Here is a 23592-nt window from a genome sequence, read left to right as displayed (position 1 = left end):
TAGCGGTTGCCCCGCCCTGGGGGCGTGGCCTCGCTCAGCCGCCGGGGCGGGGCCGGAGTTGCCCCTCCCCTGGGGCGTGGCCGCACTCAGCCACAGCGGCGGCGGGCCGTCCCGGGGCGGGGCCTGGAGAGGCGGGGCCGTCTGTCGCCCCTCCTCGGGGGCGTGGCGAGGCGTGGCCGCTCTCATAGCCGCGGCAGGGGGGGGCCCGGCCCGGCGCGGCTGCCATGGACCTGCACATCCTGGAGCACCGGGTGCGGGTGCTGAGCCTGGCGCGCCGCGGGCTCTGGCTCTACACCCACCCGCTGCTCAAGCTGCTCTTCCTGCCCCAGCGCTGCAGGTACCGGCCTTCCCCACCCCCCCACCCCCCTCCTCCTCCACCCCCCGGGGCTGGGGTCGGCAGCGCCGGTTTCTGCTCCAGGTGCAAGTTCTTCAGCCTGACGGAGACCCCCGAGGACTACACCATCATGCTGGACGAGGAGGGCTTCGCAGGTAACGGCTCCTCGCCGCCATCGCCGCCACGAGTTGTGCACGTTCTCAGCCCGCCCCGCGCAGCCACGCTCGGGGCGCTGGGCCGCGCGTGGCGAGTCCCGGCCTGTGGCGCGGTTCCTCCGGTCCCTGCCCATCCCCGGGGCTCCCAGCCACGCAGCTCCCGGCCTGTACCGGCTCGCCCGGACGAGGCTCTCCCGGTGCCGCTGCCTGCCGGGGTCTGCGGGGCCGGTTCTGCTCCCTGAGCCCTGCCTGGGGTGCTGCCCGGCGCCAGGGACCGGGTTTCGGGGCGTCCCGGGAGGGGCTGAGCCCCTCCAGGCCGGTGGCCCTGCCGTGGGAGGTGTCGCTCGGCGGCGGCGCCGGTGACGCAGCCGCGTCCTCGCCGCCGGTACCGGCCCAACGGGCTGCGCCGGAGGGGCCAGATCCCGTCCAGCTTCCCCCGCCCGAACCTTCCTGCCAAGGCCTTGGCTGTGCCCCAAGGAGCGAGGGTCAGCGCTCCGGCCATGGGCCGCTGGCCGGCTGCTTCCGCCTGCCCCCAGCCCCTCGCTGGGGAGAGGGTGCGGGGCCGGGGCCCCCCCGTCCCGCTGCTGGAGCCGCTCCCCGCGTTATTGTTCGGTTTTGGGGACTGCGGGCAGGCGTCCCTCAATCCCGAGGGGAGGGCGGGAAGTGCCGAACAATGGTCCGGCGAGCCGGCATCCCGCTGCGCCCCGCGGACCCCCCCAGGGCTGGGGGGCTGCCAGCGTCCCCTGCCTTGGGGACGGGGAGGGGACCCCCGCTGCAGCCCCTTGCCTCTCGGGGGGCCGGGTTGAAGCCCCGGGGTGGGTGGCAGGGGGACGGCGGGGTCCCCCCCGCGCGCTCATGGCCTCGCCCAGCGCGGCGTTGAAAAGCAATTAAAGCAGCGAGCGCTGGGACAGGTCCCCACGTCCCCCCGCATCCCCCCTCCGGCCCCAGCGCTCGGCCCTGGGCCAGAGCCGAGGCCGCGCTGCCTCTTCCTGCGCAGGATCCGGCCCTGGGAACACCCGCCGAGGCCCCCGGATCCAGCCCCGTTCCCCGAGCCGCGGGTCGGGAGCAGGGTGCGGACCCCGTCCCACAGCGGGGACCCCCTCCGTGGGTGCCAGACCCCTCCCGGGGATGACCTCCCCTCCGCCACTGCTGTGATGAGTTTGGTTGATCAGCCAGGCTGGGTGCCTGGGCAGGGCCGGCACCCACGGGTGCTGCCCCCCCGCCTCTGCCGGGCAGGGGAGCGGTTGGAGACCCCTCGGGCGCCCACCCCACCCTATCCCTTCCCAGGACTGCCGTGGGGTGGGGAAGGGGCTGCCAGGGAGCACCCTCGTCCCCCCCACTGCCCCATGTACCCCCCCCACTGCCCCGTGTCCCCCCCGAGCATCTCCGGTGCTGGGCTGGGGGCTCCTGGGGGCAGGGGGTGAGCCGGGCAGTGCTGCTTTCGGGGTGTGGTGCACCCCCACACCCCCTTGCACCCGGCGTGAGAGAAGGGATGCGTCCGGGGCTTGGGGGAGGTCGCAGCCTCGGCCCCTCTTGTCCCTGTGGCCGAATCCATCGGCCTGGAGCGGCTGAGTCCCGACGGGCTCGTTCCGCTGGTGGATGGGGCTGCGCTGCGCCCCGAAACCGGCGCCTCCACCCCCACGCCCGGGGCCGATCCCATCCCGGTGCCAGCTCCCCTCCCGCGGGACGGCGGTGCCGGAGCCAGCGTGAGCTCCGTGGCACGGACCAGACGCCGCCCAGCCGCGCCGAGCCCCGTGCCTCAGTTTCCCCTGGTCCCTCGCAGAGCTGCCGCCCTCCGAGTTCATGCAGGTGGCGGATTCAACCTGGCTGGTGCTCAGCGTCGTCTCCAACGGGCGGGCTCCCGCCGGCTGCCAGGCCACCGGCGTCACCAAGATCGCCCGGTCGGTCATCGCGCCGCTGGCCGAGCACCACGTCTCCGTGCTGATGCTCTCCACCTACCAGACCGACTTCATCCTGGTGAGCGCCGGGCGAGGACGGGGCAGCGGTCCTGCTGCCCCCGGGGCGGGGGGCCTGATCCTGGACCCCCGGGCAGGTGCGGGAGCGGGACCTGCCAGTGGTGATCCACACGCTGGCGGGGGAATTCGACATCTACAAGGAGGAGAGTGGCGAGCGCGTCCCCGTCGCCTGCGACGACGCCAGCAACGGCTTCCTCAAGCCCAAGCCGGGTGCGTGACGCTGAGCCCCGCGTCCCTGATGCCACTGGGTCCTCGGGGTCTCTGGGTCCCTGGGGTCACCCATCCCAGGGCCACCCGGACCCCCTGGGATGCTCCAGCTCCCACGGGAGCCCGTCAGCACCAACGGGATGCGGGGTGAGGCTGCGGCGACCACGTGGTGGCACTGCCGTACGGTCCCCACACTGTCCCCACGCCGTCCCCATGCCATGCTGAGGGTGTCTTGCGCCCCCCCCAGCCGCCAGCCCCACGCTGCACCCCGTGCAGAGCCCCCAGACCCGCTTCTGCGTCCTGACCGTGGCCCCCGACACGCTGCCCGCCATCGCCACCGTGCTCATCGACGTCCTCTTCTACTCCCACGGGTGGGTCCCGGGGACGTGGCCGTGGCCCCTCGCCCGCGCTGACGCTGCCCCCCCCCCCTTACTCCTGGTGGCTTTCCCAGCGCTGGGTGCGTTTTGCAAACTGGTTTGGCCCCCTGGAGCGTGCTGGGGGGCTGCAGCCGTGGGATGTGGGAGCCCCGAGGGGACCCTGGGGACACCCCCCCATGGCAGCAAAGCGCGGAGGGGGGGGATGCAAAGCGCGGAGGGGGGGGATTGCAAACAGGAGTGGGGAGGGGGGGTTGCGGAAGGCTGGTGGCAGCGGCACTGGGGTGTGGGGGTGCTCCTGACTGGGACATGCCATCTGCCCTGGGACAAGGTCCCTTCTGGGGGGCCCCTCCCACCCCAGAGGAAGCGGGGGGCTTCGGGAATGCCCCAGAGCCTGCTGTCACCCCTGTCCCCTCCTGGCCGACCCCTGCTGCCCCCCACCCCGGCGGCTGCGTGAGCCGCAGACCCCACGGGAAGCACCTGCTCCCGTCCCTGCCTCTCACCCCGTGGCATCCCGAGGCCACCGCCGAGCCCCAGTTTTGGGGGTCGTCACCCCTCCCCGTGGGTCTCTTCCCCCCCCACCCCCCCCTTGCAGCCCCCTGAGGGAGCCTGATGCCGGCAACCAGGACCTCGACTCCATTGCCTTCTTCGCCTTCTCACTCATCGAGGGCTACATCTCCATCGTGATGGACGCCGAGACCCAGAAGCGGTGGGTGCCGTCTGTCTGTCCGTCCGTCCCTGGGGCTGGGGACTCTGGGAGCGAGGGGGTGATGCTCAGGTGTCCCCCCCAGCTTCCCCAGCGACCTGCTGCTGACCAGCTCGTCGGGGGAGCTGTGGCGGATGGTGCGGATTGGCGGGCAGCCCCTCGGCTTCGGTGAGTGTGGCCGCGGCGCTGCGGGGTGATGCCCCCCACAACCCCCCATTCCCCCCACCCCCCACGGCTGTGCCGCCGGGACCACCGCTCACCCAAGACCCCTCTGCCTCCCAGACGAGTGCGGCATCGTGGCGCAGATCGCCGAGCCGCTGGCCGCCGCCGACATCTCAGCGTACTACATCAGCACCTTCAACTTCGACCACGCCTTGGTGAGCCCCTGTGCACCCCCGGGCGCCCACCTTCTTGGGGGGGGGTCCCCAAGGGGCTGACACCCCCATCCCCGTGCCCGCAGGTCCCCGAGGAGGTCATCGCCGAGGTCATCCAGCTGCTGCGGCAGCGGCAGGAGAGTGGCAGATAGCGTTGGCCGTCCCCGTGCCGGGAGCCCAGCGGCATCCCACGGTGGGCTCCCCCTTTCCCCCCCACCCCCCCCTCATTATTTTTTAATTTTAAGGCTCCCCAGGCACGGGGCAGAGGTGGCTGCGGCATTGCTCCCTGCCCCCTGGGGACAGGGGACATGGTGGCTTCGGGGAGCCGGGGGCAGCAGGACAGGGTCCTGCAGGAGTGGGGAGCGATCCCCCCATGCCACCCCGCCGGCGAGGCCAAAGGGTGGCACGGTGCCATCCTCTGCCTCTGGGCCTGCTTGCAGGGCTGGGGGGCTCAGGGGGAGCGGATGTCCTCGGAAGGGACACGGGGAGGACACGCTGGGGAGCGGTGAGGTGCCACCGCGCTGCTGGGCTGACAGCCCGGGGCGGGGGGACGTGTCCCCACGCCCTGTGTGTGTCCCCTGAGGGGGGTGGGGGGTGGCACCCATGGGCTGGCCCCGGCGGGGGTGACAGCGTCCCCGGGGCGGGGGCTCCCCCGCCCCCCCCGACGCTCTCCAAGGTAGAGACGGGGGGCTGCGGTTCAGCCCCAGCCCCGTGTCCCTCCCGGGGTGCCCCCTCGCCCCTGCTGGGGCCGTTGCCCATCGCGGGGGGATGGCGGTGTCCCCCCACCTCCCCCCAGGCTGTGTTCCCACAGAGATTTTAATAAGTCAATAAAAGCCCTATTATTTTTATTGCCACGTAGCTGGGGGCCCCGGCATGGTGGCACTGGGGGGGGTGGGGACACTGGGTGGGATGGGGCGGGGGGACGTGGCACTCGCCGTGTCCCCCCCGTAAAGTGACCAGGACAGGGCCAGCTCCCTTGCCTCGTATTTTGGGTGGAAAAAGGGGGGAAGGCTGCAGCCCCCCAGCACGTCCCTGGCCCTGGAGAAACCGAGGCACGGCCCCCCTCCCCCAGTACTCTCCTGCCCCGTGCGGGGCCAGCTCCCCCAGTCCGGGGGAAACTGAGGCACGGTGCCCCTGCCGCGCTGTCATTGCGTCCCCTTGTCCTGTCCCGCTGCCAGCAGCACCCCCCGGGAAAGTGGGGTGCGCAGGGTCGGGGCTGTCCCCTCCTGGGGTGCCTGGGGGCTCCTGTCCCCCCTTGGGGGCTGGGCTGTGTGGTGGTGGCCATGAGAGGGAGACACCTGCCGCCCCTGGCTGTCCCCAGGGCAGCGCCTGGTCAACGAGAGAGACTCGGCGGGAGCGCGAGCGCGGGAGACGCCTCTCCGGGGTCTGCTCCCCTGGGTGGGCAGCTCGGCGGGGCTTGGGCCGGTGGCCAAAGCAGCTCTGCCCCCGTCCCTTCCCCAAAAAGCGGCCCCCTCTCTCCGCTGCGCCAGGCAGGAGCGTGCCCGGGTCCCGGCCGTGTCCTCCCTGCGTCAGCTCCTGCGCGCGGGTTCCTGCAGCCTCCCCGGGCGCTCGCTTTCCTGTCTCGCTCTTCTCCGGAGTCATGAGACGCTGGTGACGTGCGCCGGAGCGGTGAAGAAATTGCTGCCGGCCCATGCGGTCACCGGCGCTATTTTTGTCGCCGTTGGGTATTGCACAGTCCTGCACCATCCGCTTCCCTCCGGCGGGTGGACACCACGGTGGCCTTCTCCCTTCCCGCACCCCCGCGAGGTGCTGGGGCTCCCGTGGCTGGGGGGGTCTGAGGGTGGGTGCGCTCTGCCCACGGGGTCCTGCTCGCCCAGCCGGGGTGCGCAGGGGTCCTGCCATGGCATCATGCATGCTGGGGGCCTGCGGCGTCGGGGAGGGAGCGGTGGAGGCATAGGTGGATGGAGAGGTGGATCGGTGCAGAGGTGGACGGATGGATGGACGGATGGACGGATGGACGGATGGATGGATGGATGGATGGATGGATGGATGGATGGATGGATGGATGGACGGACACGTGGATGGATGGAAGCATGGATGGATGGATGGATGGATGGACAGACAGGTGGATGGATGGAGGCATGGATGGATGGACAGGTGGATGGATGGACAGATTGATGGACAGATGGATGGATGGACAGGTAGGTGGAGGGATGGATAGGCAGGTAGATCAATGTACAAGTGGATGGATGGATGGATGGATGAGTGGACAGGTGGATGGATTGGATGGACAGGTGGAGGGATGTATGGGTAGATGGATGGATGAATGGGCAGATGGCTGGTTCATTGGATGCATGGGTGGATGGATGGACGGACAGACAGTCAGATGGATAGGTGGACAGGCAGAGGGATGTATGGATGGATGGGTGGATGGATGGACAGGTAGATGGTTGGACAGATGGCTAGCAGCTAACTTCAGTCAAGCTAGTGTGGAGAGAGAAGGATGTTCTCCTGCCTCCTCCACTGCTCCAGGGCTGCCCTGGGCACAGCCCTGCCTGCCCTGGCCCCACCAAACCCAGCCCAGCTGCTGGGGATGCCCCGAGGAGGAGGAGGAGGCAGCTGGTGGAGGAAGCAGTGCTGGCCCCGCTCCCGCAGTGGGGAGTCCTGCATGTCACGGAGAGGGGAAATTTTGGGAAAAGGAAACATTTCTTCTTCTGGACGTGAGTCATGGCCGCGCTCTTCCTCTCCGGAGGAGATGTTATTTCTGGGTTGTCGCCCTGTGCCGCGGCGGAACCCTCTGAACGTGCAAATTCGGAGCAGGACGGCTCCCTCTGCTTGCGCTGGCAACTTTTGAAGGTCACCAAAGTCAACCGGAGTGCAACGCATCTGAAGATAAGATATATCCATTTTTTATGGGACTGAGAAAGCCCCTGCCAGTGCCGGGCTCCTGCCAGGCTCCGTCGCCGGGACTGGGGAGCTGAGGGGTGTGGGGGCTGGCAGGGCTCTCCCGCGGCGGCGTTGCACAAGCCGGACGCGGCGGCGAGGGCAGCGCTGCCCACATTGCTGCCCACTCTGGGCTTCCGCCACCCTTGGCTCCGGCGTCCTTGGGCAACACCCGGGGCCCCGCGTGGGTCCCGGTGCGGCCGTTTGGCACCGGGCGGTTGCGTTTCCTCCCTGGGGGCACCCGTGGGTGCTGCTGGGCTGAGGGGCTGAGCCGCGTGTCCCCAGCTTGGCCAGCACCCGGGGTTGTCACCCGGAGGGTGTGAGCGGACGGACGGACGGAGCGTGCGTCGCTGGGCGCGGTCCCCAGCCATGCCGGGATGCTCCGTGCTTCCTGGGCTGCCGCCTCCCTCCTTCCCAGGCGGGATTTTTCCGGCTCCCGTGGGTGGGCTCGGGATGCGAAGCCCCCCATGATGGGACGCGGGTGTCCCCGTGCAGCCGATGTCCTCGCCCCCAGGCGCTGACCCCGCTACCACCCTCTTTTGCGTCTGGGTTTCGGGGCAGCCAAGGCCGTTTTCGGTTCAGCCGGCCCGTTGGCCCAGGCTGCCCAGGGAGGCTGTGGAGTCTCCTTCTCTGGAGATATTCCAGCCCCGCCTGGCCGCGGTGCTGTGCAGCCTGCTCTGGGTGACCCTGCTTCAGCAGGGGGTTGGGCTGGGTGACCCACAGAGGGCCCTGCCAACCCCCACCATGCTGGAATTCTGTGACTCCAAGCGACCCTTCCCCGAGCAGCCGGGGTGTGGGGACCCGGTGTCGCCATCGCGGCCGGGTCCAGTACAGCGGGCTCCCGCCGCTGGACCCGCCAGGACTCCCTCGAGGAACTGACTCGAAGAACAACCTCACCGTCCGGCTGGCATCATTTCCTCCCGCCGCAGCGGCTCGCCCCGCTCATTGGCCCCCGTGGCACGGCTTCACTTCTTGCTGCCTTTCCGCCGGGTCCGGGTGCCTCCTTCGGCGGTGGGGGCGAATGGGTGCACTTTAAAAGGCGAGCGCTTCCCCATCGCCCGGCAGTGAGGAAGTGGCTCGCGCGCCGAAGCGCCATGCGGTGCGACGGGCGGCCCCTGGGCGTGCTGGCAGGTAGGTGTCTGCCCGCGCCCCGCAACCGCCCTCTTGCTCGCGTGACGGCCGCGCCGCGACGGCCGGGACGAGAGTCGGCGTGCAGCAGCGGGTCGTGTCGCCGAGGCTGTCCCTCCCCATGCCGGGGTTGGTGTCACCTCCCCGCAGCGCCGGCGGGGCGTGGGGATGTCCCCCGCCATGGCACCAGGGGCGGGGGGTCCCTTTGTCCCCGGGGGAGGAGAGGCGCCAGGAGGGGAGACGCTGCGGGGTGGGTTTGGGGACAGATGGCGGCGGGTCAGGGGTCAGCTTGGTGGCACGGATCCTGCACCCCTCCGCGTGCTGGTCCAGCGCCGCATCTGAAGCCACCGCTGTGGGTGACGGCGGAGCCGGGGGCGTCACCGCTGGGTCACAGCTCGGCCGCGTTCCCGGGCTTTGTCCTCCTCCTCCTCCTCCCCGCCGGGTCCCCAGCAGGCTTTCGGCACTGGGGCTGGCTTGTCCCTGTGGCGGTACCAGGGACATCGGCGCAGGGGGACGCGTGTGCCTGGCACGCGCCGTTCTCGCCTCCAGGCCTGACGCCAGGGCGATGGGCGCACGGGGACGAGCTCTGCCCATGGCAGCCATCACCGTGGCGCGGGGCCGGCCGGCGAGCTCCAGCCTTTCCAGTACGGAGAGGGGGCTGCTTGCTGTGCTCCGGTGTCCCCCATCTCCCTCCTCTTCCTCCCCAGCTGTCACCAAGGGGCTCTTCATCCTCTGGGCAGTGCCGGGCCAGGGCGGGCGGCCCCCGCAGCCCCCCACCCTGCAGCAGGTCCAGGCGCTGGTGAGGCACATGGCCGAGGACGCGCAGGAGCTTTTCACCTTCTACGTGAGTCCCCTTCCCTGGGGCGAGGGGTCACGGGGGGACGTGGGGCTGGAGGGGGAGGGGGGGGTCCCCGTGCTGCTCCCATTCCCCCTCCCTGACCGTTCCTCCCCATCTCCGGACAGGAGGAAGACCAGCGCCTGGCCATCAACAACCTCTGCCGCACCAACCACCCGCCCGCGTGGCTGCGGGGACCAGCGACGGGGCCCACGGGGCTGCGGGGGCTGCGGGGGCCCATGGCCCGCATGGCCCAGGCGCTGCAGGACATCACCCGGCACCAGCGCGACCTCAACCCCCCCGGCGCCGAAATCCTTCGCCGCTTGGCCAGCACCCACCTCAAGGTGCGAGGGCTCCTCAGCAACCTGGAGGGGCTCTTCCCGGCCCCCAGCCCCCTGCCCGGCCGCCGGCCCCCGCCCAGCCCCACGGCACCAACCAAGGTCTTCCGGCAGAAGCTTGAGGGGTGCCGGATCCTCTGGAGCTATGCCCGCTTCATGGCCAAGCTCAGCGCCCAGCTGGAGGCCAGGAGCCGCCAGGAGAAGCGGAGATCGCGCCGGGGATCGCGGCTGCCCGTGCGCTCTTAGCGTAGCCCTGCCGTCCCCGGAGCCGTCCCTGTCCTTGTCATCTCCGTCACCTCCATCTCCACCTCCATCTCCATCATCTGCATCTCATCTTCGTCATCTTCATCATCTCCATCATCTCCATCTCCATCATCTCCATCTCATCTCCATCATCTCTATCATCTCCATCTCCATCATCTCCACCATCTCCATCTCCATCATCTCCATCCCATCCTGTCCCCATTCCCAGGACGGAGACTCGCTGGCTGACAGGGACGCGCCACAGAGACCCTCGAAGCTCGCGTGGGTGAGGCACAAGTCCCCTCAGAGCAGCTCCCACCGCTTCAACTTGTGGCGGGGACCACGCCGTTCCCGTGCCACCGCTCGGCTGCAGGACAGCCCCGCTCCGCTGCCCCGCAGCCCGCCCCACGCCTCGGCAGTCCCGCTGCGGGATGGGGCCGGCCCTCACCGCCGAGCCCTGACGGATTTTCCAGTGATTCAATGGGTCCGGTGACCTGGCCTGACTAAGAGCTGCTTGCTGTCCCCGCCTGCCCTGCGCCGGCTGTGCTGGGCCTGGGGAGCGCCTGGGAGCGCAACCTGGAGAGCTTGGTGTCCCCGCGAGCTTGGTATCCCTGAGAGCTCGGTGTCCCCGCGAGCTTGGTATCCCTGAGAGCTTGGTGTCCCCACGAACTTGGTGTCCCTGTGAGCTCAGTATCCCCGTGAGCTTGGTGTTCCTGAGAGCTTGGCATCCCCACGAGCTTGGTGTCCCCGTGAGTTTGGTGTCCCCACAAGCTTGGTGTCTCTGCGAGCTTGGTGCCCCGTGAGCTTGGTGTCCCCGTGAGCTTGGTGACCCCGTGAGCTTGGTGCCCTGTGAGCTTGGTTTCCCAGAGATCTTGGTGTCCCTGCAAGCTTGGTGTCTCTGCGAGCTTGGTGTCCACCTGAGCTTGATGTCCCTGTGAGCTTAGCCTCCCCATGAGCTTGGTGCCCCATGAGCTTGGTGTCCCCACGAGCCTGGTGTCCCTATGAGCTTGTTGTCCCCATGATCTTGGTGTCCCTGAGAGCTCGGTGTCCCCGCGAGCTTGGTGTCCCTGGGTGCTTGGTGTCTGTGCAAGCTCAGCGTTGCCGCCAGCTCAGTGTCCCTGTGCTAATCCCTGTCCTTGTCCCTGCACGCTCCGTGTCCCCAAGCCCTCAGCGCCCTGCGCTCATCCCGGTGCTCTCCATGCGCCCGCTGTCCCTGCGCCTGGCCCCGTGCGGTGGCCCCGTGGTCCCCCCTGCATGCTTCAGCATCCCTCTGTCCCCTGGGACCTCCCAGGGGGGTCGCCGCGCCCCGGGGCTGTGCCCCCGCACTGTGACCACCCCCCACACTAATTTATACCGGAGTGTTTGTCTGTGATCGTATTTATTGAATCTCGGGGTTATTTAATACGTCCCCGCGTGGGAAGAACTATTTAAGGACATGTTTTTAATATATAAATATCTATTTTTGTGAGAACTCTTTTTGTATCATGTTAAACTATGAATGTAAGAAGGTTTTATTTATGGATATCAATATTTTTTGGTACTGTGAGAAGGGCGGCGCCCACCCCGGCCTCGTGGCACCCCCCTATTTTTGTACAAGGGCAGAAGGAAATAAAGTGCTGACCTCGGCCTGTGGGCCACTGAGTGGCTGCGTCCCCGCGTCCCCACGTCCCCGCGTCCCCGCGTCCGGGTGTCCGTGGGCAGGGCGGGGGGGGCGTTCCCGCAGCCTGGCTATCCCTGCTCTCCTCGCTGGGGCACGTGGCATGGTGTGAGACGTGGCACGGTGCGGTGTGGCACACGGGAAGGGTTGTGGCATGGCAGGGTGCAGCACATGGCACCGCACGGTGTGGCACATGGCACGGCGTGGTACATGGGGTGGGACGTGGCACGGCACGGTGCAGCACATGGCACACGATGGGACGTGGCACGGCACGGCGTGGCACATGGCATGGTGTGGCACATGGGATGGGATGTGGCACGGCACGGTGCAGCATGTGGCACACGATGGGACGTGGCACGGCATGGTGTGGCACATGGCGCGGTTTGGCACACGGGATGGGATGTGGCACAGCGTGGTGTGGCACATGGGATGGGATGTGGCATGGCAGGGTGCAGCACATGGCACGGCACGGCACATGGCACGGCGTGGTACATGGGATGGGACGTGGCATGGCACGGTGCAGCAGATGGCACACGATGGGACGGGGCATGGCACGGTGTGGAACATGGTGTGGTGTGGCACATGCGATGGGATGTGGCACGGCACAGTGCAGCACATGGCACGCGGTGGGACATGGCACGGCACGGTGTGGCATATGGCGTGGTGTGGCACGTGGCATGTGGCATGGCATCCCACGACACAGGCTGTCACCGCCCGACACGTGCCGTGCTGCGGTGTGGCACAACGCCGCATGGTGCCACGCGTCACACGACGCTGCACGACAAGCGGCCCGGCACAGCCACCGACACGGGCCAGGACATCACCGCAGCCCAACCGGAGAGCCACGTCCCCGCTGCCCAGCCGGGGCCACTGCTGCCACCGGCCCCACTGAGTCAAAACTCCCAAGACCCGGTCACGCGGCGCCGCGGAGTCACTTCTTCCCCGCCGCGCGCCAGTGCCCGCTGGTGCCCGGCCGCGCCACCTGACTCAGTTGCGGGGAGCATCGCTGCCGGGACGGCCGCTGCCGCGCTGGCACCCGCCGCCGTCGGGGGACACTTGGTGTGGGGACGATGTTGCCATGAAGCAGCCCGGGCCGGCTTGTGGCATCGTGGGTGACCGTGACCGTGCCACCACCCGCCGGCACCCAGTCCCTGCCCAGCTGCACTCCCGGCTCCGAGGAGGAGGAGGCGGCAGCTTGCGTGGGCTGCACAGGTACGTGACCACCCCCCCCCCCCTCCGGCACCGGCATGGAGGGGTGCGGGGACCCCAAAACCGGGGTGACACCCCAGCTGAGTGTCATGGGTGGGGACGCTGGCAGCACCCATGGCCCCGGTGTCCCCACAGGTCAGGGTCCCCCCTTGCAGGGCCACCCAGGGGGACCCCGCTGCCCACCCTGGAGCCCAGTGTGTCCCCCCAGGAAAAGCCACCCCACAGCTGGGACATCCCTCGGCCACGGTCCCCAAGGGCACTGCACATCCCGCCACGGGCAAGGGGTGCTCCCCCCTGGCTGGGATGGGGTGGGGTGACACTGGTGGGGGTGGCACCGGTGGGGTGGCACTGGTGGGGGTGGTACTGGTGAGGGTGGTACTGGTGGGGTTCAGGGGGGGCAGCCCCGGGCAAGGTAACGTACCTGCCATGGGGACACCGGCCTTACTGCCCCCCCCCACTCCCCCGGACTCAGCCCCCACCCCCCAGACCTGCGGGACCCCCCGGGGGCGGCGGGGGTGGCTGAAATCTTGGGGTGGGGGTGTCCCCTGCATGGGAACAGCACGGGGTGGGGACCTGGGGGGACTCGGGGTGGGATGGGGCGGGGGGGTGGGACACAGTTCTGGGATTGGTGGGGGGCCAGGTCTGGGGTGGGGCTGGGGGCGGCTCTGGGGAGGGGGGGGTTGATTCTGGAACGGGGGTGGGGATGGGGGCAGTTCTGTCCTGGGGACGGGGATGGGGGGGTAATTAAGGGATGGGGACAGTTCTGGGCTGGGGCAGCAGGGGGCAGCATGGGGACAGGGATGGCGCGGGGGGGGCCGGGGAAGCTGGATGCGGGGCAGGGGGCAGCTGTGTGGGGAGCAGAGCAGCAGCACGACAGCGGTGGCCTTAGGACACCCAGGCACTTCCCCACGTCCCCAAGTCCCCATGTCCCCATGACCCTATGTCCCCATGCCCTCTTGTCCCCACGTCCCCACATCCCCATGCCCCCATGTCCCCACATCCCCATGCCCCCATGCCCCATGTCCCCACATCCCCACTTCCTGATGTCCCCATGTGCCCCTGTCCCCACGTCTCCATGTCCTCACGCCCCCATGCGCCCAGCCAGGCTGGCGGAGGGGACAGAGGGGACGGTGAGGACAGCAGCTGAACGCTGCTGCCTCCTGCCCAACCCGCCCCCAGCTCTGCTTCTGGGGTCCCCAAAGCGGGGACACCCCGGGGACACCCACCAGCTCCCAGCCCCACAGCCCCTGTGATGGGGAGGGCTGGCTCCCCCCCTCCAGCCCCTCGAGGTCCCTCCTGGGGACCCCCCAGGACCCCCCCACGTCACCATCTCTCCCCGCTCCCGTGTCACCCCTTTCCCACTACCCGGGGGGTCGGGGAGGGGGATTTTCCCAGGCATCGCTGGGAAACCTCCCCCCGCCAGCCTGCCCGGGCAAGGGGTCTGGGGTCTCCTGCAGAGGGAACCCCCCCTTTCCATCCCCCCCCGGGAGATCTGTTCGAAATGACCCCCCCAAGCGCCGGGACACAGGCCTGGGCCGAGTCGCTGCCGCCGCGAAATCCAGGGCACGGGCAGCAAGTGACGACCCCGTGGGCACCCCCGCACCGGACCCCCCGCCACCCCCAGGGCCGTTAATTACAAAACGCCATGATCTCGTTAATGAAGTGCCATTAGGCCATCAAATATCCACTGATACGGGACGTGCAGCTTGCTGCACCCCGCTAAAACCAGGCGTGAGGCTGGGGGAGTGGACACACACGGTGCTTGTCCCGCAGGCCCCTCGCTCCCCAGCCCCAGCCCCGCTCGCCGCCTGGCGTCCCAGTAAGGCCAGACTGGGCTAAACTGGGCTTTGGGTACCAGGGCATCGCTGCTGGTGGCTGGGCTCGGGAACCCGCGGGGAAACTGAGGCAGGCAGCAGCTACACGACCAACACCCCCAGCACGGGGGGGGCCTGGTGTTTCCCCCCCCCCCCCCCGAGGTGTCACCCGCTGTGGCCGGGGTCGCGGCAGCCGTTGCGTCACCCATTCCTCGACTGTCACCCCAGGCGGGTTCGCGCTGCCGAGGGCACAGACTTGCTAGACCTGATTAAGGGCTTCACCTCGGCCGTGCCCTGGCGGGGGGGGGATTTAAAAATAATAGTTGTAAAATATATATATATATACACACACAGGAAAGGCGAAACTGCCTTTAACCAGCTTTTCACCCAAATTGGGACACAAACGGCCCCGCAGAGCCCTGGTCCCTGGACCCCCCCCCCCCGATTTTAGCACCATGCCGGTCCCCCCGCGCCCCGCCCGCCCGCCCAGGGAAGGGTTAACCAGGGGGGGCCGGCCCAACCCGCCCCCCCCCCCCCCCCCCGCTGCCTCCTTTTCCCCCCGAGCAAACCCACCCCCCCAGCCCCACCCCCCGCTCTCTCTGCAGGGGACGGGGGCTGCCGATGCCTCCGCGGCCCCCCAAAGCCCCCCCCCAGACCACGTTCCCCCCCCCCTTTCATCGACGGGGAAGCCCTGGGGGGGGGGGGGACACCCGGGGGGGGTGACAGTGCCGGCGGCTCCGTGAGTCACAGCGCGGCCCCCGCCGCCCCCCGATCTCCCCTCCCAACCCGGGGGGCCGCCATCCCCCCCCCCCAGAGAACCCCCCCCCCCCCTCCGCCCGGTGCCGGTGACCTCAGCTTTATCAGAAGTTTATTTCTAAGAATCATTCAGGGTTTCCAAAGCCCTCGACTTCCTGATTTCCAGTTTCAATAGAAGTAACGATAGCGGTGCTGCCCCCCCCCCGCGGCCCCCCCCCCCCCCCCTCTTACAACACAGCCGGGCCGCCGGGCCGCGATATAAACCCCGAGGAGTCCCCCAGAATGACGGCGACGCTCTGAGCCCTCCTCTGCCGCCACCGGTCGCCCCTGGGTCGCGATGAAGTTCGTGCCGGCAGGTAAAAAAAAAAAAAAAAATAGAGAGAAAAAGAAAAAAAAAAGAAAAATATATTCAACTTTTGGGGGAACTATTTCCCTTTCCCCCCTGCTTTTTTTCCCCCCCCCCGGCTCGTCCCGGAGGTGGCCGGTGCTGGGGGGGGAGGGTCCCCCGTGCCGTGTCCCCCCCGGGCTGAGCATCCCTGGAGCGGAGAGGGGGCTGGCGCGGGGCGGCCAGCATCTGGACCCTTCTCTAACCGGGGACCCTGCCAGCGAGGAGAACGAGAGGCGAGGGGGGGGGATTATTTATTTTTTTTCTTTTTTTAGGGCTTTTTTGGTTTTTTAAGATTTCCCCCCCCTCCGCCTCCCGCTTTTCTGCCTGCTGGGTCTCTCGACGCCGCTGCGTCGGGGGCACCGGAGGGCTGGGGAGGCCGCCGAGCGCAGGAGCGGGGTCCTATGGGCAGCACCCACCCGGGACCCCCCGCCTGCAGCCCCTGGCACGCGTGGGTGCTGAGCCTCGCCCTGCCCAGCTGTGAAATGGGCAGAAGGCGGCGGCCGGGGGGACGTGGCGAGGGGGGCTCGCGGGGGGCCAGGGCAGCTGCGTCCCATGGGAGCACCCGGGGATTGGGGAGGGACAGGGAGGGGCAGGGTCCCCCCCTCCCCATGCTCCGCAGGAGGGGAGCGGCGGCGGGTCGGGGATCGCAACGCGCCCAGGTAAGTCCTTTCCCACCTGGGCAGGGTAAATCAACCCAGGGTTGGATTGCCCGGCACCGGCGGCACGTCGGGGGCGCGGGCAGCTTCGGGGCTCGTCAGGCCTGGGGGCTTCGCCTGGCAGCCCCCCGCAGCATCGCCCGGGGCCCCCACCCTGCCGGGGGGCTGCTGGTGGCACCCGGGTCACCAGGCAGCAGCGATGCCCCGGGGGCAGCAGGGCTCCAGTGGCGGTTCGGCCTCCCCAAGCGGGGACGCTGGCTTGGGGGGACCCCAGGGATGAGGGGTCGGAGCACCCCGCTCCCGCCCCGACGGCAGGAGGAGGATGCCAGGGCGACCCAGCTGCCGGCCGCTCAAGGGTCCCCTTGTTCCTGCGTCCAGGGATTTCCTGGCTGGCGCCTCCGGCAGCTGCAGCTTCTCTCCCCGGGGCTCCTCAGCGCTGCGCCCACTGCGCAGACGGGGAAACTGAGGCAGGCGGCGGGGCCGGAGGCGGGAGGCGATGCCGAGGGCAGGTTTCCTTGCGGGCGCCCCGCTGAGTCAGCCGGGGCCGGGGTGGGGCCTCGCTCTCGCAGCGCCCGGCCGAGGATAACGGAGGGGAAAGCGCTTTGCATATTTGATTAAACCCGGCAGGTCGTCACCGGGCCGGTTGCGAAATGTGGGAATGCCGCGGGGCGCCCCGCCGGGAAGGGAGGCTGGGGAGCCCCCGCCGAGGGGCAGGTGAGGGGGACGGGAGGGCGACGGGACCCTCGGGACGGCAAAGAGAGGGTTCCGGGGGCTGCCAGCCAAGCCGGACCCCCGCCCGAGCACGACGGGTCCCCTTGGTTGCCTGGGGCTGGGGGTGGCCTGGGGGGCTGCCGTCAGCGTCGCCACGGTCCCCATGGCCCACCAGCAGCCCGGTGCCCGGCGTGACGCCCGCCTCTCTCCCCGCGCAGGCGTCGTGCCCTTCGTGGCCCTGCTCCTGCTGCAGCGGCGGCCGGTGTCCGGCCGGGCGCTGCTGGTCGCCGGCTCCGGCTGCCCCGGCCACGGCTTGTGCCGCTCCAACGTCCAGGAGCAGACGCGCAGGCAGGTCGCGCTGCTCAACGCCACCGCCCAGGACCTCTTCAGCCTCTACGTAAGTGTTTCCTGCGGGGTGGCTTGTCCCCGCGGGGACCCCTGGGCGGTTTGCATGTGTGGAAGGGATGGGGGCACCGCGGGGCGGTGGCGGCGATGGGGACAGGGGACACGGGGGTGACGCTCGCCTCTCCTCCCAGCTGAAGTGCCAAGGAGAGCCGTTCAGCAGCGAGAGCGACAAGCTCTGCAACCCCAGCGGCGTCTTCTTCCCCGCCTTCCGCGTCAACCGGACGAGCGAGAAGAAGGAGGTGATGGTGGCCATGTACAAGCTCTTCGCTTTCCTCAACGCCTCGCTGGGGAACATCACGCGCGACCAGGAGGAGCTCAACCCCACGGCCAAGGAGCTCCTCGACCGGCTCCACAACACCACCAAGACCACCCGGGGCCTCATCTCCAACCTCACCTGCCTCCTCTGCAAGAACTACAACATCTTCCAGGTGGACGTCAGCTACGGGGAGAGCTCCAAGGGCAAGAGCACCTTCAAGAAGAAGCAGCAGGGCTGCCAGGTGCTCAGGAAGTACGTGCAGGTCATCGCCCAGGCGGCCCGCGTCCTCCTACCTCACCTCAGCCCCCCGTGAGCGCCCGCCCCGGCTCCTCTGCCCCCCACCGCTGCCTCCCGACCTCCCCTCTTCCTATTTATTACCCCGGACCCTGCGCTGGCCCCGTCCGCCCTCCGGTAATTTATTTGCCCCTTGTGGGGTGACCGTCGCAGCCCGGTGTGTCGCGGGCGGAGCAGAGCTGGGGGTCCCTGAGGTGACACCGGGACGCGGGCCAGTCCCGGGATGCCCCTCAGCTGTCCCCGTCCTCCCTCGGGGTGCAGGGAGCTGCGAGTACTGCGAGGGGCTGGCGGAGGGGACGGACTCTGCGCCCCGCGGCCGGTCCCCTCCATCATGGAGGACAAACGGACGGACACCCTCAAGCATCATCCGAAAGCATCTGCTTGCTCCAGGAGAAAGGACTGGGACGAAGGACGCCAGGATGCTGTGGCTGGCAGGGAGCAGGGGACGCAGGGACACCCACATTTCGGGACTGGGCTTCCCCATGAGGAGCCAAACTGAGGGTACCGGGGTGGCCGCGGTGGTCAGGGCTGGGTCCTGCTGCCTTGGATGAGGCCACCCACGGGGGACGGAGCCGGCGGCTGCCCTGGCGGGGAGCATCGTCCCCCCGGCGCGGGCACGGCGGGGTGCGGAGGGCATGTCCCTCCCCTTCGGAAAAATGCTTTTCCCATCGGAAGGGCTCTGAATGTACTAGCGGCCAAGGGCTGGGCTTGGCATGGCCAAACGCGGCCCCGGCGCGGGGACACGGGGATGCGGGGACGCAGGGATGGGCCCCAGGCCGGTGGCAGGAGGCGCTGGCTCGCTCCTGGCACCAGAGCGGGCTGTGGGGGTTATTTATTGCCTCGGTGGAAAGCCCAGCGTGCACCGAGCGCTCTGACCTGACTTTTCATAATGTTATTAATAATAATAATTAATAATTATTAATAATAAGATTTGTGGTAATATATGCATAGAATTCTATTTAAATATTTATTTTTTTATACTTCTTTTCCCCCTTTTTTTAAATAAACCGACAGAAAAAGACTATACTTGGCTCCTCTTTTCCGGGTTCCCTTCACGCTTACCCTCAAACTCCTCTGCTTCTCCCCCGAAACCCGCTCGGGGCTGCCCCAAAGACCCCCAAGCACCGCTGCAGGCTGGGGGTCACGGTCCCTTGTCCCCTTGCTCCTCCTTCCCTCTCCCTCTCCTACGGGATGGCTGACTGCGAAGGCATTTTCCCTGGGGGGTGCTTCAATGTCACTCTCCAGCTGCTCGACAGCACCAGGAGGGTGTGGGGACCATCACGATGCAGGGAGCATCATGTCGTGGGGACAATCACGGCGTGGGGACCATCGCAGTGTGGGGAGCACCATGTCGTGGGGATCATCATGGTGTGGGGACCATTGCGATGTGGGGACCATCACAGTGTGGGGACCACCACAGTGTGGAGACCACCATGGTGCAGGGACCATTGCAATGCGGGGACCATCACAGTGTGGGGACCATCACGGTGCAGGGACCATCGCAATACGGGGGGCATCATGGCATGGGGACCATCATGTCATGGGGACCATCACGGCACAGGGAGCATCGTGATCCAGGAGCCACTCTCCGGCAATGCTGGCGATGCCGGGGTGTACGGGGAAACGCCAAAGCCGGCTGGGAAGAGACAGAGGCAGGCAATGAGTGGGGGGGCGGGGGGGAGGCAGACAAAATCGCAGCCGCTTCCCAGGCAGCCCTGGGAGAGCTCAGCAAAGCTTCGCCAGGGCCAAGACCACCTAAGGCTCCTCCAGCGCCCCGGTCCTCCGCGAGCGTCTCGCATGGGGCCGTATCGGTTAACAAGAGGCTGATTATACAGGAGACGTTGGAGCAGGATGATGAAATTTTCCTCCTCCTCCGGAGCCCTCGGGCCTCCGGCCAAACCTCCCAGGCATGAGACAGCAAGCGGATGAGCTAAGATCCTGTGTGATCATCTCTCGTGTCTCGGAGGAGCCCCAACCAAAAAAATCATCGTGAAAATTCAAAAGTTCCCCCCCAAAACCCCTCTTTCTCTGCCCAGCTGCGTCCCCCAGCCCCCAGGGGAGGTTTCGCGGTGCTGGTTTGCCCCCTGAACAGCCCCGTCGCCAGCAGCCTCGTGCCGCCGGCAGCCCCGTGCCACGCCAGCGGTGACGGTGCCAGCTGCAGCCCAGCCCCGCTGTCCTTCACGGGAGTGAATGAGCCCCAGAATGGCACCGGCTTCCCCGCCCCACAGCCAAGGCACCCGAGGACATCCCCGATGCCACGGCTGATCCCCGGGGCACGGTGTGGCTTTCCTCCACCATCCCATGCTGCCATCAGGGAATGGACCCGGGGTGTGCTGGGGGTGCCCAGGACCGCAGCCCGTTTGTGGGGCCCATTTCCACCCTGCACCCTCGGATAAGATGTCCCCAGACCCGTAAAAACCCCTCCAGAACAGAGGGATGGGGCAGGGCATGGCGGCAGGGCAGAGCATCATCCAACTGGGATGGGCATCAAGCAGCGGGTCCCGCAGCGTGTGCCGGCACCATGCCGGCTGCCAGGGCCACCATGACCTGCGGCTGGGGACGCCCGGGTGTCCCCACGGTTGTTGCTACCAGGCCAGCGTGTGGCCAACACCTCGTACGCTGCAGTCCAGGGCTGGACATCTGGGCTGAGCCCGTCTGCGCGTAGATATTCACACCCCGTGGTGTGAATGCTGGGACGTGGCAGGTGCCCGGGGGTGCCACCAACACGTCCCAGGGGGCTGGGGGGGGTGGCAGCGGCCGCGGGGCTTGCTCGAGCTCAGCGGGTCTGGGGACGAGGTCCTGCGCGGCGAGAGCAGCAGCGAGGAGCTGTGCACATCTGGATTTCTCACGCTTGCGTTCAACGTCCCTCCTCAACCAGATGGCAAAAATAAATAAATAGAATAAATCAGAGCCTCCTGACACAAATCGGGAACGCGCGCCCGGGCTCTGCGTTTCATGAGCCTCCCTGGCAGGGAGTCAAACAGGCGAGGACAATGGGTTCACTGCTCCCCGGTGTCAGGTCATTCCCAGTGAAGTTAGCAGTGGGCGGGGGATTAACTCTTCCTTCCCTGGAAACGCCGCTTCCGTCGACGCGAGGACGAGACCCTAAAATTCCAACAACCCCTCGCCCTGCCCTGGGGTTTCGGGGACACCTGGCTCCAGGGAGCCATGATGCATCGCCCCACGCTCGGCCGACGTCCCGGGCTCGGGGGAGATGGAAAGGGCTTTGGATGACCTCAGCCAGCGGCCGATCCCACCCAGCCGGCGCCCAGGGGAAGCGGGCCAGCCCCACGAGCCGGACCGCAAGCACTGGGGGGGAAACCCACGCTGCGGCGTCCCCGGCGGGACCCCGTCAGCGGTTCCCCTCCGGCTTTGGGACCGGAGAAATGATCTTGGCCGGGGCGAGAGCCAGCAGGAGCTCCAGGGAGCCATTCGCTGCGACGGGAGCGATGCCCGTGCCCCGATAACGGAGCGGCCCGACCATCGGCCCCGAGTGGCGGGTCAGCGGTGCCTTCGGGGAGCGCGGTACGTGAGGAGCCGCTCCTGCCCGCGGTGAAGTCAGTGCCGCTGCCTGGGTGTGACTAACTGACCTCAGACCTTGGCCCCGCGGCACGGATCATGTGCTAACTGACGCTGCGTGCAACCCGGCCGGACGGGTCCGTGCCGCTGCCCGGGGGCCACCGGCCAGACCGGGCTTGCCGTCCGTGGGCTGCAGGTGTGGTGCCGGGGCACCTCCAGCCCCGCATCCCCGCAGTGCTGCATCCCCAGGGCTCGGTCGGCGCGAGCATCCCAACCGGGGCTGACCCGATGGGCAAAGCCGGGGGCGGCGGTTGGGTTGGAGCATCCCACCTGCCCCTGTGTCCACCCGGGCTGGGCTCGGAGCCGCTGGTGCCCACGGCAGAGCCCCTTCCCCATCCGGGAGGTCACCCCACGGCTCGATATCGGGAGATGCACTGGCTGGTAACGATCTCCCCAGCAGGCTCCCAACCCCAAGCCGGGTCCCAGCGGGTCTCCGAGGAGGGGAACATCATGTCCGAAGGGCTGGCCGGTGGCTCCTCCCCGCCATCCCGGGCTGGCCGCCGGCCCCAGCACGGGGAGCCAAGCCGAGCCCATCTGAAACGCATTCGTCCCCGGGCACGGTGCTGCAATAGCAGATGCTCCCGCGGTCCCCAGCCACATCACAGCTCGGCGGCGCGGGAACCACACGTTCGCATGGGAAGAAAGAGCCCTCGCCCCGAATGGTCCAAACTCCTAATTGGAGACCAACCATAACGAATAAACGAGACAATGGGCTGGAGGCGAGATGAACGCAACCTCTGTCGCAGGACCCGGCTCCCAGCGTCGTCTCCGTGCCCGGCGGGGGACTTGGCACAGGCCGGCAAGAGCTGGGGGGGGGCGGGGGCCCAGATCCGGACCCCCCCGGCAGAGCCACTCGCTGTGTGACACCGCTGGAGCTCGGGGCTGGCTCAGGAGCTGGATGACACAGCCCCAGCGGTCCCCCGAGACCCTCGCCGGCAGCTTCGCTAAGCAAGTGCTCAGTCTGGTGGCGAGCGAGCTCGGAGCGGGGTCAACACCGGCCACAGTGGAGCTGCTGGAGAGGCCACTCCTCGCTGCGCCCCGATGCGGGGCTGACTGGGGACCCCCCCCAAGCCTTGCACAGGGCTGAGCCTGGGCTTGGGGACCCTTCTTCACCCCCCGTCGAGGCAGGGCGCAGAGTCTCGCCGGAGGCCTGGAGCTAGCGGGGTTCCTCAGGGTCAGTGCTGGGCCCAGTCTTGTCCAGCTCCTTCACCAACAACTGGGATGAAGGGATGGAGCGTGCCCTCAGCAAGTCTGCTGATGACATGGAGCTGGGAGGAGTGGTGGATACACCAGCAGGCTGTGCTGCCATTCAGCGAGACCTGGACAGGCTGGAGAGCTGGGCAGGGAGGAACCTGATAAGGTTCAACCAGGGCAAGGGCAGGGTCCTGCACCTGGGGAGGAACAAGCCCAGGCACCAGTGCAGGCTGGGGTGGACCTGCTGGAGAGCAGCTCTGCGGAGAGGGACTGGGAGTGCTGGGGGACGACAGGGTGACCATGAGCCAGCAGCGTGCCCTGGCTGCCAAGAAGGCCAATGGGATCCTGGGGTGCATCAAGACGAGTGTGGGCAGCAGGTCGAGGGAGGTTCTCCTCCCCCTCTGCTCTGCCCTCGTGAGGCCCCATCTGCAGTGCTGTGTCCAGTTCTGGGCTCCCCAGTTCAAGAAAGATGAGGAGCTACTGGAGAGAGTCCAGTGCAGGGCTATGAGGATGGTGAGGGGACTGGAGCATCTCTCCTACAAGGAGAGGCTGAGGGAGCTGGGCTTGTTCAGCCTGGAGAAGAGAAGGCTGAGAGGGGACCTTAGAAATGCCTCTAAATATCTGCAGGGTGGGGGTCAGGAGGACGGGGCCAGACTCTTTCCAGTGGTGCCCAGCGACAGGACAAGGGGCAATGGGCACAAACTGAAGCAGAGGAAGCTCCGTCTGAACATGAGGAAGAACTTCTTCCCTCTGAGGGTGACGGAGCCCTGGAACAGGCTGCCCAGGGAGGCTGTGGAGTCTCCTTCTCTGGAGATATTCCAGCCCCGCCTGGCCGCGGTGCTGTGGAGCCTGCTCTGGGTGACCCTGCTTGGGTAGAGGGTTGGGCTGGGGGACCCACAGAGGTCTCTTCCAGCGCCCACCATGCTGTGACTCGTGACTCTGTGAGGACAGGACGTGCTGCCTTGTCTTTCACTGGGAGTGATACACAGGGGCTGGACCCAGGTATCTGATGGCGGGGGTTATCTCCGCACAGCTATCGCCCTCAAACAGCAGACAAGGAAACTTCTGCAGCCCCGGGTGCTCTCGCCACTGATGGCGG

The 23592-nt window shown here is 68.0% G+C and overlaps 3 protein-coding genes across 6 annotated transcripts; all 3 read left to right on the top strand.

Annotated features, from left to right (window-relative positions):
* Nucleotides 1-202: 202 nt before the first annotated feature.
* CASTOR1 (cytosolic arginine sensor for mTORC1 subunit 1) lies at nucleotides 203-4968 on the top strand. 3 transcript variants are annotated; one of them, XM_075434656.1, is made up of 9 exons: nucleotides 203-337; nucleotides 419-489; nucleotides 2273-2466; nucleotides 2543-2675; nucleotides 2920-3043; nucleotides 3642-3755; nucleotides 3838-3920; nucleotides 4035-4125; nucleotides 4213-4968. In XM_075434656.1, the coding sequence occupies exons 1-9, from the start codon at nucleotides 225-227 to the stop codon at nucleotides 4706-4708; spliced, it is 1419 nt and encodes a 472-aa protein (XP_075290771.1). In that variant the 5' UTR covers nucleotides 203-224; the 3' UTR covers nucleotides 4709-4968. The 3 variants fall into 3 exon arrangements, with proteins under 3 accessions (XP_075290771.1, XP_075290769.1, XP_075290770.1); XM_075434654.1 differs by having other exon boundaries at nucleotides 3825-3920; nucleotides 4035-4129; nucleotides 4213-4442; XM_075434655.1 differs by having other exon boundaries at nucleotides 4035-4129; nucleotides 4213-4347.
* Nucleotides 4969-8745: 3777 nt separating this feature from the next.
* OSM (oncostatin M) lies at nucleotides 8746-10171 on the top strand. Of its 2 annotated transcripts, XM_075434920.1 has the most exons (3): nucleotides 8746-9002; nucleotides 9122-9337; nucleotides 9804-10171. In XM_075434920.1, exons 1-3 carry the CDS (start codon nucleotides 8751-8753, stop codon nucleotides 10065-10067), a joined length of 732 nt encoding a protein of 243 aa, XP_075291035.1. In that variant the 5' UTR covers nucleotides 8746-8750; the 3' UTR covers nucleotides 10068-10171. The 2 variants fall into 2 exon arrangements, with proteins under 2 accessions (XP_075291035.1, XP_075291036.1); XM_075434921.1 differs by having other exon boundaries at nucleotides 9122-9894.
* Nucleotides 10172-15347: 5176 nt separating this feature from the next.
* Nucleotides 15348-17739, top strand: LIF (LIF interleukin 6 family cytokine). Its single transcript, XM_075434438.1, has 3 exons — nucleotides 15348-15366; nucleotides 16984-17162; nucleotides 17302-17739. The coding sequence occupies exons 1-3, from the start codon at nucleotides 15348-15350 to the stop codon at nucleotides 17737-17739; spliced, it is 636 nt and encodes a 211-aa protein (XP_075290553.1).
* Nucleotides 17740-23592: the final 5853 nt, after the last annotated feature.

The sequence above is a fragment of the Opisthocomus hoazin genome, chromosome 13 (genome assembly GCF_030867145.1).
Source record: "Opisthocomus hoazin isolate bOpiHoa1 chromosome 13, bOpiHoa1.hap1, whole genome shotgun sequence".
Lineage (NCBI taxonomy): Eukaryota > Metazoa > Chordata > Aves > Opisthocomiformes > Opisthocomidae > Opisthocomus > Opisthocomus hoazin.
The sequence above is the reverse complement of the archived record's forward strand: the minus strand, read 5'-3'. Positions and strand labels throughout refer to the sequence as shown.

Excerpts from the sequence above, each read along its gene's own strand:
- OSM (XM_075434920.1), top strand. The coding sequence starts at position 8,751 with ATGGCAGCCATCACCGTGGCGCGGGGCCGGCCGGCGAGCTCCAGCCTT. Across the intron at positions 9,003-9,121 it reads AGGAGCTTTTCACCTTCTAC|GAGGAAGACCAGCGCCTGGC; the intron begins GTGAGTCCCCTT and ends ATCTCCGGACAG. Across the intron at positions 9,338-9,803 it reads TGGCCAGCACCCACCTCAAG|GACGGAGACTCGCTGGCTGA; the intron begins GTGCGAGGGCTC and ends CCCCATTCCCAG.
- CASTOR1 (XM_075434656.1), top strand. The coding sequence starts at position 225 with ATGGACCTGCACATCCTGGAGCACCGGGTGCGGGTGCTGAGCCTGGCG. Across the intron at positions 338-418 it reads TTCCTGCCCCAGCGCTGCAG|GTGCAAGTTCTTCAGCCTGA; the intron begins GTACCGGCCTTC and ends TTTCTGCTCCAG. Across the intron at positions 2,467-2,542 it reads ACCAGACCGACTTCATCCTG|GTGCGGGAGCGGGACCTGCC; the intron begins GTGAGCGCCGGG and ends ACCCCCGGGCAG.
- LIF (XM_075434438.1), top strand. Across the intron at positions 17,163-17,301 it reads AGGACCTCTTCAGCCTCTAC|CTGAAGTGCCAAGGAGAGCC; the intron begins GTAAGTGTTTCC and ends CTCTCCTCCCAG.